General features: G+C 47.4%; 1 protein-coding gene across 2 annotated transcripts in view; it reads right to left on the bottom strand.

The window, feature by feature from the left end:
- Positions 1–18206, bottom strand: part of RYR2 (ryanodine receptor 2) — a 544399-nt gene that overhangs the window by 119478 nt on the left and 406715 nt on the right. For both annotated transcript variants that reach the window (XM_053667877.1, XM_053667878.1), the window contains exons 53-62: positions 17866–17944; positions 16308–16397; positions 15173–15310; positions 13887–13964; positions 12032–12107; positions 11499–11622; positions 10546–10661; positions 7328–7392; positions 4763–4884; positions 486–535 (exon numbers count right to left, since the gene is read on the bottom strand). In XM_053667877.1, the coding sequence (XP_053523852.1) occupies positions 486–535; positions 4763–4884; positions 7328–7392; positions 10546–10661; positions 11499–11622; positions 12032–12107; positions 13887–13964; positions 15173–15310; positions 16308–16397; positions 17866–17944 (938 nt within the window). The remainder of the gene's footprint in view (positions 1–485; positions 536–4762; positions 4885–7327; positions 7393–10545; positions 10662–11498; positions 11623–12031; positions 12108–13886; positions 13965–15172; positions 15311–16307; positions 16398–17865; positions 17945–18206) is intronic.

Here is an 18206-nt window from a genome sequence, read left to right as displayed (position 1 = left end):
GACCCCTTCGTAACTGAAGTCCTAGCCTCCCTGTGTCTACTCTGATGCTCCAATGTCTGAAACGCAGTCGACATGCAAACCTGTAGTCGGGGCATTAAACGACGAGTGCAGTTACAGTGTTTTCGTGCGTTAGAGCTTATCATTTGGCCTACACCAGCGACAACCAAATTCTAGGCCCCAGTTTCGCTGTGTCTTCTGAAACAAAACATGGCAGAAGCTGCCACTTCCATTCATTTGCTCTTTAATACTGTAGCGTTTTGATTTTCAAGTGCACTTCAGACGAACACAAAAAATTCCCATCTTCAGTTTCACACTGCTCGCACACAAGCGGGCAAACTGTGTCGGCCTAGGACGAGCACATGCAGCGGCACACGGGTGCTCATGCAGCGGCACACGTGCACTCATGCAGCGGCACACGACACAGTGCAGACGGCAAAGGAAACCAGGTGAGGGCCATGCCGGGGTCCGTTCAAGGGTCTCCTTACCAAACAGTGAAATCCTATGCCTGACAAGAACTCCGAGTTTGCAGAACAGGCTGAAGACAAAAGAAAAACAAAAGAGGAAGGGGAAAGGGGAAGGGGAGGTAGAAAAGACAGGGAAATGAAAATAAAATTAAAAAAAGAAGAAGAAAGAAAAATAAACAGCTGATCTATGAGCCAGAAAAAGCGACATGATGTCACGCAGAAAGAATCAGTTCTCTGAGCAGAATGTGAAGTAAAGGTACCAAGAGTCTTTGAGTGCGTATCTTTAACAAACATGGTTAAAAAACACATATTATAAGTAAAGAAACCAAAAAAAAACTGAAAGCAAAGCTAATTAATATAAAAGCAATCTCTATGAACCCCGTAAGAATACATTCAGTAGTTGTAACTACCGAAAAACCACAAGGAAAATACTTAAATTTTATTTGTCCAAATGTACGACTGAAGTTCTAATATTCGTTTTTTATAGACGATATTTAATGATAGAAGTACGGTGTTTTGGCATGAAGTGTCACATTAGGTTTCGGTGTTTCGTCATTTAAGTGTTTCTCCTTCCCAGCCTCCCCCCCCACCGACACCTCTGCTGCAGCATCCAGGGACTCTGACACCGCGGAATAGAGATGGGATTCAAGCGCCTGGCAACCGCTCAGAGGAGACTGTCCCAGAGTGCTCTCGGCACTGAGATGTGAGTGGAGCATGTTAACTTCTCACCTCCTATAGTGCCGTTCCTGGGCCCCGTGTCCTCCCTGGCAGTCAGCAGAGGGAGGACACAAACATGGTGGCCTCCATCTGGTGAGAGAGCACTGCAGCACCCCGACTCTCAGGTCAGACCCCAGAACCTGGGCAAGCATCTCATCCTGGCAGTCTGGAGGGTTCCTCGTAGGTCCCTCTTTTCAGGAGTACCCCTCACTCACTTCCACGCTGCACTCCCTCCTCCCCAACCTGCCACACTCAGCTCAGGACACGTTGACTCGGAGAAGCCTTCTCTGACATGCAGAGCCCCTCTATCCCTCCCAAACCGGGCTAAGACAGACTCCTCCCAGCCTCTGCCTGCACCATTTCTGAGTCTCTGCTATAACCTCTGACTTCCTATATCACAGCTTACACTATCTTCACATCTACCAACACCTTACCTCTACATAGAACTCTCAGAGAACATCGGCTCTGCACAGTCAGAACTGACCGAAGCTCTCACCTTGAACGTGGACCTGAACGGCGCACCCCCACCCAGCCTGACTTCCACAAGTACCATGGCAGCTGCAGGCTGACCTCCCCCACCCCAGTCCTCTCTGGCCCCGCATAGTACCCGTGATGTGCAGACGTATCCTCTGTAGCAGGTATAGACTGTGCCCATGGAGGCAGCTGCCCACGACAGGATGGCCGAAAGGAGACAGAGGAAACCCTATTTGTGATGCTGACCTCTTCTACAGAAAGTTCTGGCCATCCTATCTCACTTCAGTAGTAATGTGGAAAAAAATGTACTGATGAAAACTAATTATATAGGGCACAGTGTTGTTCTTCCCAGAAAATCTTCACCTACAAATGCCTAAGTGAAGGTGAGGTCTTGAGAGATCTCTTCCATGCTACAAGTTTTTAAAACAATGATCTACTAACGTAGACCGAAGATTATAATGACATTCACCCCCTGAGCTGCAGTACCTGAACAAAAAAGACAGTAAAACAAGAGCAACTTCCTGCAGGTGCCCTCATCCACTGAGCTTCATGCACACTGACTCCGCAAGGGTCTGCCTTGGGGTAAGGGGAGCAGTGACCTCTCAGAAGTGCACTCACTGGGTTCCCTGTGCTCCAGCCTAACCGAGGTGGTACCTTTACTTCTCACTAATGGGCGCTCTCTGGCATCCGGGTCAAACCTGAGATGAAGCTGACTTTATACCGCAGGCCCTGTGTTTTACCCAATTAACCTCGACCTAGGATCTCTTGCTATGATGCTAACAGAACTGCTCCACACCCCATTCTGTGGGGTCACCTTTAACAGCTGACAACCTGTCAGAAAAACAACGTCTCACGCCATCAGCTGCTCCTTACAGTAACAGAGGTGCCACCTGTGAGAAATACCGGTGTAGGGAAAGCTGGGTCCTCTCACGCGTCCGCCTCCCAGGTATGAGTCTGTACAGACTGTACGGTTCGAATGTTAGGAGCTGTGGGCCAGTTTCTCTAAAAACACTTCCACAACGTCCGCATCCCCTCACGACTAACGTCCTGAGGATTCACAGGCAGGGATCCTTCCGCAGCCCCGATGCCTGCTCCACGCCTCACTTCCAAGCGCTTGGGACCCCCGCCAGCAAACCCTGCGCATCCCACCTGGAGAGCTCTCGCTGTCAGCGTCACTGACATCTCAACCTTGTGACACTGCATTCTGTCCCTTCCCACCACTGACTGTCCTCTGCTCTCTTCAAACACCCACCGCTCAGTCCCCCACCCCACAGTACATCTCCACGTTTGGGAAGTCAGACCTTTGTGCTTCTCCCCCCATTTTTTTTTTTTTTTACTGTCATCTACTCTCAGAGCCTGGAGCACTTCATGGGTAAAGGTAATCCCTGAAAAAGTCACCTCTCACCCTGATCTGTGCACCAGCAGCAAACGGTAGTCCCAGCCTTCTGCTGACGGCCCTGGCCGATGACCTGTCAACAGGTGCTAAACACCCAAACCAGTCCAGCCTCTTCTTCTCTAAACTAGTTCTTCCGAAGTGTCCTGGTGGTGCTAGTGCCACAGAGTGACTAACAGCCCGGCCCTGAGCCTGCAGCGCCGGGCGCCTCCCTCTCCGCTTGCCAGGCCCAGCTGGTCTCTCCCTGTCTCCCACCTCAACGGCGTCTTAGTACTAACGAATGAAGTGAAAAAATAATTAAAAGATTAAAAAGAAGGGAGAAAGAAGAAGCTTATTCTGGCAGTCACTGTCAATGGCAAACACCCCACAGTGAACCCTACAGCCTGTCTTTGCCCAGGTAACCACAACCGTGAGGCTGCTGTGACTCCCTCCGAGGGGCCCAGTCAGCGATGGAAGCTGAGCCAGACTGAGAAGCGGACAGAGGCGACAAAACACAGCACAGCAGGTGGGAGAAGTGGAATTGGGACAGTGCTCTTTGTGCTTTTCCTAAGCGCTCTGATTGTATTGTCTCGTCATTTGTGTCCCTGAGTGGCATACAAGTGGCCGATGCCCCCTGGGAACGAACTTCCAGTTTGAAAGGCTGGCAGGCCCAGGGGGATGCAGACACGGGGCGACAGCCCAGGTGCTGGAGGTCGAGGGGAAGCTGGCACCCTGCTGGCGCTCCCGGGCTGGAGGAGGGCCCTTGGAGGTGAGCAGGATACCCTTCGGATGGTTCCCTGCCATCTGTACCACAACCAGGTCTGCCAGCTCCACAGGAAGGTTATTTTCTTGAAGTTTGGGGACGTTTTCATCTTATTGCAGGCCTGTACCACAGTAAAGGGATGAGCTTAAAATTCCATTGCAGTCCTCATTCCCAAAGTTCCGTGACACAGAAATGCTGCTTTCACCCCTGGGTGTTCGAGCCCACCTCCTTCTCTCCGACAGGCCGCCGCCACCCTGCCCAACGGCAGGCCATCAGCGTCCGGCCCGAGGGAAGCCTGGGCAGTAGTGACCCCTCTCACAGAACAGCTTTTCAGAGGTGACCTCGGAGCTCCGCACGGCCCCCTGTGCATACGACAATGCGGAGGAGGGCTTCCTACCACAGACTCTCGTCTGCAGACGATCTGGCAGAGTTCTGAGGAGTCACGCTGGGGACAACCAGGAGCACCCCAGACGAACCTGCGAGGGGCGTGAGACTGAACGGAGGGAGCACTGCTGGCGTGCCCTCCTGAGCAGGGGAAGGGGAGCCTTCGCTCCATTCTCTTCCACCAGTGGACGATGTTTTTAAAAATACTTAAAATTATCATCTCTGTCAATGGGATTTCACCCTCCTAAAAAATTAAGGCTCTTGAAAATACGAGCTTCGAGGGGCGTTTAGTGAACTAGTGTGAGAAGCACCGTCCCTCAGACCTCCCGACGCAGGCGAGGCCTCGCCAGCCCCACCTGTGAATTCTGTGCTGGGCGCTCTACTCCTTCCACTCGGCAGCAAACACAAGGCACCCCAGTGTCTACATCACACGCATCAACCTGCGGAAACCGTCCCCGCGAGAGGCTGGTTCCCAAAGGGCGGGCGGGGCAGGCGGCGGCACCCTGCGCACGGCCCCTTCGGGCCCCGGGTGCTCCCTCCCCAGTGAAAACACACACAGACAAGGGTCTTTGCTCTACAGCCGTTTACCTCGTCACCATTTCCTTCTCCTTGTTTGAGGCATGTCCCCCGGAGCAGAGCGGTCTGCTCGCTGCAGACAAGAAGTACAAACGATGGTTTTTGAAATACTGATCAATTAAAGGCAGAACGACCTGCAAGGAAGGAAGAGAAGACAGGTCTACACAGTGGAACTTGGGGGAGGGTGAGCACGGAGGCTTTGGAGCAGGCAGAGTCCCATCCACATGCAGGGGGCCCCTGGAGCCCACGGACAGCCACACCGTGCCAGAGGCTGGCTTGCACACCTCACCTTGCCACTTCCTGTTCCTATGTTGGGGCAGAGGGGGAGAAGACATAATTATGGGAAAAAACACTCAATTGTCAGCTGTCTGAAACTATTTTTAGTGTTTTATCAAAATGAGCCATTCTCCACAATCTCACACCAGGCTGTGCATTGTCAGGGTGGCAGCTGGCCTGCCGCCACGCAGCTCGCCCTGTGCAGACTCGGTGCAGTGGGGGCCCGGCCCCTTCTCTGCAGGCAGAGCACTGAGATGCACAAAGGCTGTGACTGACTCAAAAGTCCACGGTCGCTTGCCCAGCTCCACCGTGCTCTCACTGGGCCACCCTCAAAGCCCACCGGCCGTTTCCTGCTCCGGCTCTGCGGGCCTTCAGTGACCTGCTCCCCTCTTCCCTGCCCGCCTGCTCCACCGTCAGAGCGCACTTCCTGCCTGTCACAGCTCTGCCCCTGCCTGCCGGCCCTGCTCCAGGGCTCTCCATCACATAAGCCTTTGCCCACCCCTCCGTCAGACAGCCTCCACATTCTCTGCTCTGGTAACAACATTTGCAATTTTACATATTATCTGAGTGACAAGTGGTTTGTTCTCCCCTAAGAGTCCATGCAGCACAAGAGAATGAGAGCCATCTCTGCGTTGGTCTCCCATTACAGCCTTCTCCTGGCCCTTGGGGCGGCCACCACGAATCACCAGGGCCATGGGCTTTCTTGGGCACTGAGCAACCAGTAGACGAATACTCACTGAGTAAACGAAAAAAGTAAGAATAACTGGTGTTGCCAGTGGTTTGACTCAAGTCTATCCAAATGCATTCTTCCCACCATGCAGACAGCATATTTACACGCTGTAGGGATGTGTAATCCTGGGTGATCTTCCCAGAAAATTGTGACACTGCTTGAACTTCAGGACTGGCATATGAGCAGCACTCAATAAGTGCATGAATGAATGAGTCACAGACCAGTAGAAACTAAGCCACATTAGGCATCTACAAACAAAGTCCCTAGGGTGCTGCGTGTGTCAGCAATGCAATGGCAGAAGGTATTTTTAAATATGATTAGAGGCCATGAGTTCAGCACTCCGACAACTGGGTACCAAGGGGACTGAATCCCAGTAGAAGGGCGACGAGCAAAGTGCAGCTCAGAGTAAACGTGAGCTGCTCCCCACAGACTTTGAGTGCTACGTCGAGTGGAAGGAAAGACCAGAGAAGCCTCCCTTGCCACAGAGGGCACAGTTCTAGAAACATATAACACAGGCCAAATACAAGTGAATCAAAATAATAAGCCATTTTGCAAAGAATCTCTAATAACCACCAAACACAAGTACTTTGAAAGGTAACTGGCAGAAATCCTGAGATCTTCAGGTGAACTGCGACACACTGCCCACCGGAACGCACCTGAGGCCCTCTGAGTCAGCGACAGGGACACCCCAGGCTACCGTCTGACGCCTGGCAGCCCGGGCGCAGTGTCCACTTCCAGTAGGTCGACACGCCCGCATGGAAACACTCAACCCTCAACCCTCCTGACTGGCTGAAAGAGAGCTGCCCACTCCCCAGGCAGGTCACAAGCTCTTGTTACGCTGCACTCACCAGGAGGAATGGAGCCAACAGGACACACTCTGCACCCGAACCACTGGCCGTCTCGGAGCCTCAGCTGGCCTGTCATATGGCAAGGGGACCAAGGTCTCACAATAAAGATTGTTTTGCACAGGCCCCTGTCATGTGCCAGTTCATCAATTAGCTACTGCTTTTCCTCTCCATAAAAGAGATGCTCATCTAAAACCTTAAACCGTTAACAACACTCAAATGTCAAGAAGTAGATATTTTTCTTGTTACATCACAGGTGGCGAATACAAGGCCCTCAGGCCAAATCCGGCCTCCACCTTGTTTTATCCAGCCCAGCACCTTGCTTCTACCTGGCAGCACCGAGTTCTCACTTAACTGTAAAGGAGCAGTTACATTTATGCAGTCCTCAAATTACATTCTGATCTTTGAAGGCAATGGGGAGGCTGATGTGGCCCCTGGTGAAAATGAGTTTGGCACCCCTGTGTTATATGACAAAGCCAAGAAAAAGAGAAGTCTGAATCAGCCTTCGTATAGAAGCAAGTCATTTGCAAGCTGAGGCAGGGAGGACAGAGGGAGATGCTGGAAAAATCGCCCCCAGGGTTCATGCAGCAGTTGGTGCCATGCAACCTCAGCCTGCAGGAGAAGCCACAGCTACAGACAAATGCATTCCGACATCAGGCAGAGGAGCTAACAGTGTGTTTTGTAAGCAAACATTACAGCAAAAACAAGAAGGACTGTATACTGTACTTTAGCAAAGAACTTGATTTCTTGTTCGTAAGGGAAATGCTGTCCTTTGCATCTGCTGCCACCATCTGCAGACAGGAGAGAATTTTCAGGAACATGTTGCACTTCAAACATTACCAGATGTTCACCCCAAATGCGAAGTTTAGAGCACATGGCTTGATGTGCCATCCCACTGAACTGAGCATAAACAAACAGCCAACCCAAAACACAAAGGCTCATGCTGGCAGTGTAATAAATGGAAGAGGTTTAAACAAATAGCCAAGTATGAGTTAACGGGCTCCTAAGCAAAGCCCAGCCACGTGGCAATGAGCACGTGCTCACTCCCGGTGCAGCTACAGGGCTCCCGGGTGCGGAGGCACAAACTGGAACAGAACTCAGGAAAAATGCCTGTCTTGGCAGGACGGCCTGGCAGCCAGGCGGAGAGCAGCTGGTGCAAGCTGAGCACCTTCCTTAAGCAAAGCACAACACCCAAGTTTTCCCTGGGATTCGGAAAACAACTGAGAGGTTCAGAGCTGATGGACCTTGGTGCAGCATCTGGCTTAGAAGGTGGTCTTTCTTCCCTCCTCTGTGCTCACAGAGGGGGCTTCCCACTCACACAAGATGGAACGATAAACCCTGAGAACCGTGAGGGTATGCAGGGCATACCAGGGAGCCGAACAATTCAGAATCAAGGTTTCAGTAACATGTGTGAGCTAGCCTCCAGATTTTTAGGAATCGAGCTAACCTGGTTGAAAAAGTTCTTTTGCAAATAGAAATCAAACAATTTGAGATATACATTATTGAATCTTAGACATATGTTCAGGATCATTTAGATCCTGATTTATGATTCCTAATTTATCCTAACAATGTTCTTCCCAAGAATACATTTTTTAGAAATGACTTTGAAGACTTGCCAATTTCTTTTTTTTTTTTTTAGATTTTATTTATTTATTTATCTTTAGAGGGGAAGGAGAGAGGGAGAGAAACATCAATGTATGGTTGCCTTTCATGCGTCCCCTGCTAGGAACTGGCCTGCAGGGAACCAGTCTGCAACCCAGGAATATGCCCTGACTGGGAATCGAACCTCCAATTTCACTTCTGTTGTCACTTTTACACTAAATCTCTCTGAAGCATGTCACTCAAAATGGCTAGATCCATATAAGGGGCTTTCTCATACAAAATCTGTCAAGATAATTTTGTACATAGTTAAATAGGCTTTCATTGTACACTTGAGCAAAGATGTGTATGTGCCAATGTGAAAAGATCTGGAGAAAACATGACCCGTGATGAAACCGGAAAATTAGAAGGCGGCACATGCACACCCCCACTGCCACCAGCAGCCTGGTCTGAGAAGACTCGTGGCAGACGGAAAGCGTGGCAAGGACAGCGGACGGAGAGAGGTGCTGTGGGAGCTCCACCTGCAGCAGCGAGGGCGGCAGTGCAGCCGGCCACAGCCCCACTGCTCCTCCGACAGCTCTCTCTCGGACCCAACCTCCCGGGTGCAGCCTCTGGAACGGTACGTGGACCAGCAGCAGCAGGTAAGGCCTGTTTTGTCATCTCTGTGAATCTAGCCTCACCTTCTCCCCGTGGAGGGAAAGAAGCGTGCTGAGCAGAGAGGCTGCGAACAACCGGCAATTCGCCAAAGGCTCACTCCCCCCGCCTCCACCCCCTCACTTGACAAAGAGAAGACAGGCCCCCAGAACGGCCACTGACATCAGATGCTTTTAAACGTGAAAGAGGAATTTTAATATTGAACTTTGTGCAAAACAGCTTCAAAAACTCACCATGGCCTCATTTTTGTTCTTTGGTTAAATTTCACTAATTCAGATTAATTTGGCTACTAGTTAGAATGACTCATAAATCATATTTTCAAAATATATCATTGTTTCACTTACAAAGAGATTATATGCTGTAAATTAGGTTGCATAAACAGCTTTTTTGATCAGTGGTTAATAAGACAGAAAAATACAACTTTTAGACTATAGATAGGTTGAAAGGGAGGTTCTTGAATAGCACAGAGATCAAAAAGGGTGAAGAGATTGATAAGCATAAATTATCCTATGCTTATAAATAGTCATAAAACTTTATAAATGGTTATAAAAACAGTCACAGTGATGGAAAAGTCCAGCACAGAGAATGTGGTCAGTAATACTGTGTATGGTGCCAGATGGGCACTAGACTCGGCGGGGGGGCGGGGGGGTCACTTCCTACGTTCTGTAAACCTCTCACCTCTGTGCTACACACCCAAAACTAATATAATACTGTATGCCAACTGCATTAAAGTTTTTTAATATTTTTAAAAACAATTTTTTAAAAAGAGAATAATGAACAACTAGAAAATCTTTAATCACACTTAGGATATGGGAGGCCGGAAACAAGAAAACACCAGAGCGGACATTTGTATGAACTTGAATCTGATGCCAGGCCCCTGAATACAGGGCCCAGCGCCCTTGGTGAGGAGGGGCAGGCTGACGGTGCATTTGTCGCTCAGGGATCTAGGATGTGGGTGCTGAGAAAACATGTTGGAAATGGGAATAATCAGCATTAAAAAACAAACAAGCCTTAGGAGTGAAAAAGAAAACTTAAAAATCGCCCGCAGAAGAGTGCCCGCTTTCCAGAGGCAGCCTGATGGGAGGGGTGAGGGACCAGCCTGGGGCTGCACTCCGACTGCGCTGATGGCACGGGACACGGCAGAAATGAGAGGCAGTAGTATCAAGAACATGTCCTGAATCTGAGATTTAAAATGAGGAATCTTTCGAACGCAGGTGGCACAAGGCCAGATGGGCAGAAATCCTGCACTTTACCAAGAGGACAATAACCTGCTCTGCACTGCAGACACTTGACCCTGGACAGGCATCCCTGCAGAGGCTGAACGCAAGGCCTTTATGTTGCCTAGAAATCTCAGGAATCCATTGTGTTCTCAGGTTATTTTAAGGACAGAGCACCTGATTCCATAAGGAAAGATGTAACTGTACCTTAAATTCTGATGTCAATCCAGCATACTTTCAAAGTGAAAAATCAATGCCAATGAACTTTACAAGGACGGAGTTATGTAAGATTTTAAGTTCTCAAAATGCAGCCATCCCTACAACACGTCTGCCTACTGAGTGTTAGACTGTGGTCGGCACCAGGCTGGCAGGAAGTGTGCCACCAGCACACAGGACATGGGGGCTGTGCTTCCCTCCACCCCGACACACAGACGCCAGTGATGGCCGGGCTGCTGGCAGGACCGTGGCACCCACCGAACTCCAGGATGTACTGATGGGCCTCGTCCACGTAGTGGATGAGCTGCTGAAGGAAACTGTAGGCGAACCGCTTCTCGATGGACGGTGTGTCCAAGTCCAGGTCCTTGAAGCCCCTGGAAGAGCAAAAGAGTTGTGGAAAGGACCAACTACGAGCGCTGTTAGAAGGTGTATATATGTACATGCATTCATCAAAGTTTTGTACTTATTACATATAGAAGAACAGTACAGGAAACAGAGAAGCCAAAGAACTTACATGTAACTCATGGACATGAACTAAGTGGTAGGCAGATGCTGGAGGGTGGGGGTGTGTAGGGCAGAGGGGGGATAACGGGGAGAAGAAAACTGGGAAAACTGTAATAGCGTAATCAATGAAATATACTTAAAAATAGAAAAGTAAAAATGGGGAAAAAATAAATTCAGAAGATTATCTCATATTCTGTACCTAAAGGCAAAAGTAAAATTTAACTTAGAAGGAACAAGATGAATACGTTGACATAAAATGATGCCTACTAACTCCATTACTACGCAGCAAAATGCTGTCTTTCGAAAACCAGAGCATCACTGTTGCCTGGATTCTGCCTGCATGGCAGACGGGGATTTAAGGTAGGCGGCACTTCGACCTGCTCTCGGGACCCGTGGCAAACAGTCAAGGGCACTGGTGTTTCCAGGGCGTGTGTCACAGCACACTGAGGAGTAGCCCTGCCAGGGTGTCCGACCTGTGGCTGTGAATGTGGCCCAACACAAAACTGCAAATTTACTTACAACACTACGAGATTTGTGTGCGTGTGTGATTACCTATCACAATGTACTGAATGAACGTGCGGCCCAGAGACGCGGAAAGGTTGGACACCCCTTTACATCGCGACCACTGCCGGCCCCACTGAATCCGTGGGCTGTTTAACACTGAGTCTCACAGGAAGAATGAGGTCCTGCAGCAGGCGTGCTCTTACCTGGACACAGCGTACCCGTTGATCTGCAGGAACTTGAGGATGTCCTGGGCTTTCTCCCTGTCCTTGGCTTTCTCCTTGGCTGTCAGTGTGTCATAAGGCACCAGCAGGGGGTGGTTTCCCCCTCCTAAGAGAATGCCCAGACGAGAACACACAAGAGCAACACAAATAATCTGAAATGCAATGCGGCAGCCTATATAACAGGACCACACCACAGAACTTCCAGGTCCGCACGTTTCTCGGGCCCCTTCCCTCTCCAGGGCCGCTGACGACCCAAGAAGGACTGTGCACGTGCCCTTGAGGAGGCAGTCACACCCGTGCACATGGGTGTCCGTGAGCGCCAGAGCCCAGCACACCGGCAAACACACAGGCAGGGAGAGGCCGGGAGCTCCATGCCAGCCATCGCTGAATGTGCGGGGTGCGAACCCCGCCTGCTGGGCCAGGCACAGTTGGAGGGCACGCTTCCAGGGACACGCTTCCTTCCCGCCCCACACAGAAGGGGAAAATGAGTCTTATGTATTTTTAGAGAATATTACCTTTGGACTCCAGCTCCATTTTCTTTTTCTTTGCCCATATATTGTGGTAGTTTTCAGCCATCATTTCTGCCATAGCCTTAAATGAACAAATTATTTAGCAATTAAGTTACACTTTAATAAGTACAAAAGTTAGCTTTGTTTCCCAATACGTAGTATAAAAACGTGCTTTATATTAATACACTGCAGTGTGTCAGCATGAGGCACGACCAGGATGTGACCGAACACCAGCGTGCGCTTGGGCGTCTGGCTGCGGAGGATGCTGATGCCCGCGAATGAGCAGCAGGCAGCACAGCAGTGCGGTGGGGACCTCGTCCTTTCTGTTTAATGGCACGTGCCGTGTTAACTGAACAATGAAACTTCAAATTACCTACAGACTTCCACCCAAAAACACAGTTACAACTTATGATCCTCTAAACCTGATAAAACACTGATGGCAGAGAAGATCAGTGACTTTCAACCTTTTTCATGTTGGCACACACAAACTAATTACTCATATCCTGTGGCATACCAAAACATACATTATTTTGCCTACCTGATGGAAAAATAGGAGTAATTTTAGTTCACTCACAACAGCCCACACCTGCTGTGTTGGCTGTGGTTATTTTCTCATTCAGCAATCGGAGGGAAAGTGGTCCTGACTCCAGAGTCAGGTCCTGCAAGTTCAAAACATTCTCGAGGCACACCGGTTACAAACTGTGTGTCTGGAGCACCGTCTGGGCCAAACTAGGGGAGGCCCTAGACGGACCACATGAACCTTTCTGTGGACCTTTGGGTTTTCAAAAAGGAACTTCTACGATCCTTTTCACTTCTGATTTTCAAGTTTACTGTGACATTTTAATACATTCATTAGGAGCAATTTAACAATATGTAGATTTCTTTCTCGGTAATACTTATTTCTCTTGATAGTACTAACAACCCCAATATAATTATTTGATCGTTGTATTGGCCCGTTAACTTATGTTCCATGGCAACAAATTTATCTATCACTCAAATCCGCCATTTCACAGCCATCCCTCAGTGACACAGGACAGATTAAAACCATGAGCGGAGCGCGAGGCAAATCAATTGTTAAATTTTGAGGTGTCTCCATACTGCTTTCCACGGGGGCTGCCCAGGTCTGCATTCCCATCCACCGTGCACAAAGGTTCCCTTTTCTCCACATCCTCATTTGTTGTTTGTGGATTTACTGATGACAGCCATTCTGACACGTATGAGGTGGTATTGCGCTGTAGTTTTAATTCACATTTCTCTGCTGATTAGTGACGTTGACCATCTTTTCATATGTCTAGTCTGTAATATTGTAATAACTGTGTATGGTGCCTGGTGGGTACTGGAAATACTGGGAGAGCATTTTGTAAAGTAAGTAATTGTCCACCCACTGTGCTGTTTACCTGAAACTAATGCAAAATAACACTGAATGTAAATTATGATTTTTAAATAAAATGTAAGACAACAATTAAAAATATGCTGAAGCAAGCACAGTGCCATCAGTTTCTGTGGACAAACAACTAACCATCCATATTCTGTAAGGAGCATGAGGGCTTTCGCTGAGCACAGCATCATTAGGGACTGATTTACCTCCTTCCCACCCCAGACATTTAATGACATGAAAATACTGAAGAGCTTTAATTTAACGGATGTTATCCTCAAAGAAAATATGTTACCTGGAAGAAACATCCTAGGAAAAACCGCACCAGCTTTCACAGCATGAATAAGTTGGGTACGTAATCTACAAGTTCCACAGGCCCAACATATGATGGCCACATGCAAACAATTCGCACTGCAAAACACATGCAGGAAGGTGCATGGGAAACAGGAAATTCACAGAATACTCTAAAGAGCCACCGACACTTACATGCAGGTCTCTGGACAGTGTGACGTTGCTCATGTCGATGGCCCGGGGGCTGTACCCATGGGCGGCATCTATGGAAACCTAGACAGTTGATGGGAAAAGTGGAATCTCATGAAATGCCCCATGGAAAGAGATGGGAGAGATACTGCAGAAATGCAAGGCAAACAAGCCTCCCACACACGTTTCCTCAGATAAAACTGTCAAGAATCTACACAAACTTATTTCACAAACATATCTAGCAAATTACATTGTATTGGGGTGTCTGACAATTGTGTACGACTACATAACAATTTCCAACATCTTAGGGGTTGCCCACCTCTAAAGGTAAGAATCAGGACTCAACAACTTGCGCAATGATGCCAAGATTTTAAAATATTTCCTTAAGAAACAAAAAATCATTGTATTCTTGAGTTTCTTACAAATTATAATTGGCTGCAATGAACTTACTCTTCCTCGCATTAACAAAATAAATAAGTCAATTAAATTGACTTAAATTGATTAATCAAAGAAGTTAGTATTTATGTGTCTTTATGGGCTAAATAAATATTAAGATAAAAAATAACCAACTCATTGCTTTTAAAAGTATAACATATAGTATTTTTTCTAGTGTCCACATACATACCTACTTTAGATATATAACTTATCAACTATTTCTTAATAAAGCAGAAACCAACTGATGTAGCTTAAAGTTTCTCCTGTGTTCTAGACTTAAGTTTCAGCTGTTCATTACCACCTCTGTCTGGTATCCATCCTATAACTGTGCTAATTTCCTATTATCCCTGTCAGAGGTCACGATAAACTGAGTGCATGTTGGACATTTGGCACAGGTCTTCGTGGACTAAAACCAAGGTGTCAGCGGGCTGTCAGAGGTTTCATGGAACAAGGTTTTCCCTCCCTGCCTTCCCCACCTTCGAAAGGTCGCCCACACATCTTGAGTCTGCCACTAGACCACTCATTGCTCCCTGAGAGCCAACCTTCCGTTCTTCTGGAAAGGAGGAGAAAGTGCTGAGACGTGGACACACTCTACAGCCTTTTTAACCAGGGAACGGTCAAGACCTTGCTCTCGGGTCCCTGTTCACAACCCGGCCAGGAAAAGCCTGGCCTACGAATCACCCCGGACTTCCACCAAGACTTCACTTAAGAGTTTTTAAAAAAGAAACAAATATGGTTATCCCCTGTAAACATATTGATCTTCAAATATTTCAAACTGTTTAAAAAACCCAATAATTAAATAAAAGATTAAAACGAGTTTACAACACCGTGAACGGAGGCCTGCTCCGGGGCCTCACCTGGCTGGTCTGCGAGACGCGCCGCGTGCGGCTGCAGAGCGCCATGCCGTCCCCCTCCCGCGTGCGCTCGACCCTCCAGCCCCACGCCAGCATCGTCTTCAAGGACTCTTTGATTGGCCAGCGATAAATTTCTTTTTCCTGGAGACAAAAAGGAAGAGAAAATAAAGGGGTGGAGAGTACTGAAAATCCAGATGGGGAAAAAAAAACCACAGGGTCCAGGAAAAGTAAGGCCTGCTTGAGTGTGGCTGGCAGGGAAATAATGTGGGTGCAATCATTTATAGTTTTAATTTGAAGATTTCACCTACAATGTCACATGGTGTGCTTGACTGTGATATTGCTGTGTTACAGAATTACATGCTTATGATCTTATAATAAAAGATTTTTTGAAATAAAGATTTTGTTACTTGTACCACACCCATATTTAATGCTTTGCTGTGAGATAGACTACCTTCATTTAAAAAAAAAATTGACTGACATAGTTCATTCAAAAATAAAAAAGGAAAGTAAAAACTCTGAAAAGCAGAGTATGAGCTGAGCCCTAGTTTGCACGATGCTGCTAACAGAGACCCCTGCCTATTGCAGCCTGGAGGTTGGCGACCTTCCAGGGCCCGGCTCCTGGCACTGCAGACAGGAACCAGAAGGAGAAGCCTGCTTGGGGAAAAGTGCGGATTCCAGGGCACGGGAGCAAAGGCTCTTGTACCATCGGAATAAAGAGAGAGAAAACTTCCCTGCACAAGCACCATGCTTGAAAATCGTTTTACTTCATTTCACAAGAGACTGACTTCTCCCAAAGAAGTAAAATATATGAAAACTTACAATAATATTAAAATATTACTTCACTGTTCCTCAATTAAGAAACTCTTAAAAATAATATTTTCTACAATCCTTAAGCGTACAGGAGAGAAATAAAAATTGAAAAAGAACAGAAAAATATTAAGTAGAAAAGAAAATAACCAATTAAATACTGACAGAAAATAAGAATAGACACAAAAAGACAAAAGATTAAAAAAAGGAACCTTTGAATAAAGGTTAAAATAGTATACAAAAAGTAAAAAAGATTTTTTAATAAGAAATTACATAACAAAGGAAAACATTTTGAAAAATTTTATAACTATGTAACTTTTAAAATCCTCACCTTTTCAGATAGTAGTTTATATGGTTTCATTAACGGCTGAACTTTGGATGCGTCTGAATATGTTTCCCCATAAATCCATCCATTGGCCAACTACAAACAAAACAAACATCAAAATTGGTTCGTATGTGTTAATTTCAGAGAGTGTAGGTGTGTACATGTTTAAGTATGTGCTGATAAAATAAATCTGAAATGAACCAAGATAAGGATTAAGGTTTGAACTTTATCCAGAGTTAAGTCAGTGTAAAAACTTCCTAGCCAACCCCAGTCTGAGCAATCAGTCACCTGAACAAGTCTTTTCATCCCGAGAGTGGCAGTGCCCAGACTTCCTTAAACACACGGGCCGGGAATGAGCCAGGCCGGGCAGCCCCAAGTCCCAGGCTCCCCCCTCCCCACCCCCACTCCCAGACCTGTCCTGGGCAGGAGCCCACCCAGGGCACGTGTGTGTGGAAGAGGCAGCGGGAGCGGTGTTTCCTTAGGAAGCATCCTGAATAATACTCATCATTTTGCCCACTGCCCTGTCTAACACCCTTTGACATGTCTCTCCCCCATGATTTTGCCTCTGCAATTTCGTCTGCCTGTGGAATCTGGGGGACTTGCGGGCACAGCCCAGCACTGCCTTCTGTCAACTTGTCTCCATTCCCCCTCCACCAGCTCACTGCCTAGAAGACTGTATAAAACAGACACCTAGCTCTTACTGCCTTACTTGGTAAATCAATTAAACGACTCAGGAAAGAGCCACAGGTTTATAAAACAGAAAGGGAGCTGTTAGCGGGAGGAGGACTGGGTGGCCAGGGTCAGGCGGGATCTGGGTACTGCAGGCACCACTGTGTGGCTGGGTAACATCCTCCGGTAGCTTCACTACTGGATTTTCAGTACCCCCATCACTACACCCTCATTCTAGACTATGCATGCCCTCAGCTCAGCTTCTCTGACAAACGTCCACTCTCAAGTTTAACAGGCTCAACTTAAATGTGGCTTCTCCACACAGTGTTTCCCTCAGAAAACCTCTTCACGTCCCGGACGGCACCGGCTTGGTCATCTCATTCAGGCTGACTCAGACAACACGAAGACACGTCACCTTGCCAAGTAATCCATTCTCAGTGAACTGATACTGACTTGGTAATAAGAAGCACAACAGGAGAGTTAAAGGTGTAAACGATCACTAAATTCCAATTAATAATTTTCAAAATTTTTTCTAATATAAACTCACACATAAAGCTAAAGTTTCTTTAAAGTATTTCTGGACCCAGAGTCACTACTTTTTCCTGAAGCCCCTGATGATTATTACTGTTTATTCCCACAAACCATGTGCTATGTATATGACTTAATAGGTTTTTTGAAATTTAAAACTGTGCTACTTATGACTATTCCTGCTCATACGTGTTCATGTGTGTACCACAGACAGTGCCACATAAACACCACATGAGCAGGTCACGATTACATGCTCTTCCCTCATCTAAACCAAGCTCTCACCCCAACAGAGAAAACCGCCCGGTCAGAGCCACCGGGCAGTGGGCACCAGCCACACTTGCAGCTGCCTGGGCAGCCCTGGCGTTACCTTGTCCATGGACCATCGGTCATGGGAGTGCTCAGCGTACTTGTTAATGAAGTATTCCAGCTTCTCGGGAATTGTGATACTGTGAGAGAAGTAGAGAGAAAAGGCTGGGTTCTCACAGGATTACACAAACTCACATTAACAATTTACTCACAGCTGCCGACGGCTTAAATCCCATTCAATGCATAGCTGTTAAAAAGTGGTTTTAACAAGGAACTACTTCTCCATACGACAGGAATTATATAAGGAAAGTCAAGCAGATAAGCTTCTATCTGCTTATCATATGCTAGTTCATACTTTATGTCTTAACATGAGTTATATAAAATAAAACTACGCATAGCATT

This window comes from Artibeus jamaicensis, unplaced genomic scaffold, assembly GCF_021234435.1.
Source record: "Artibeus jamaicensis isolate MK-2021 breed Jamaican fruit bat unplaced genomic scaffold, CSHL_Jam_final contig_473, whole genome shotgun sequence".
NCBI lineage: Eukaryota > Metazoa > Chordata > Mammalia > Chiroptera > Phyllostomidae > Artibeus > Artibeus jamaicensis.
This window is presented reverse-complemented; position numbering and strand designations above follow the sequence as displayed.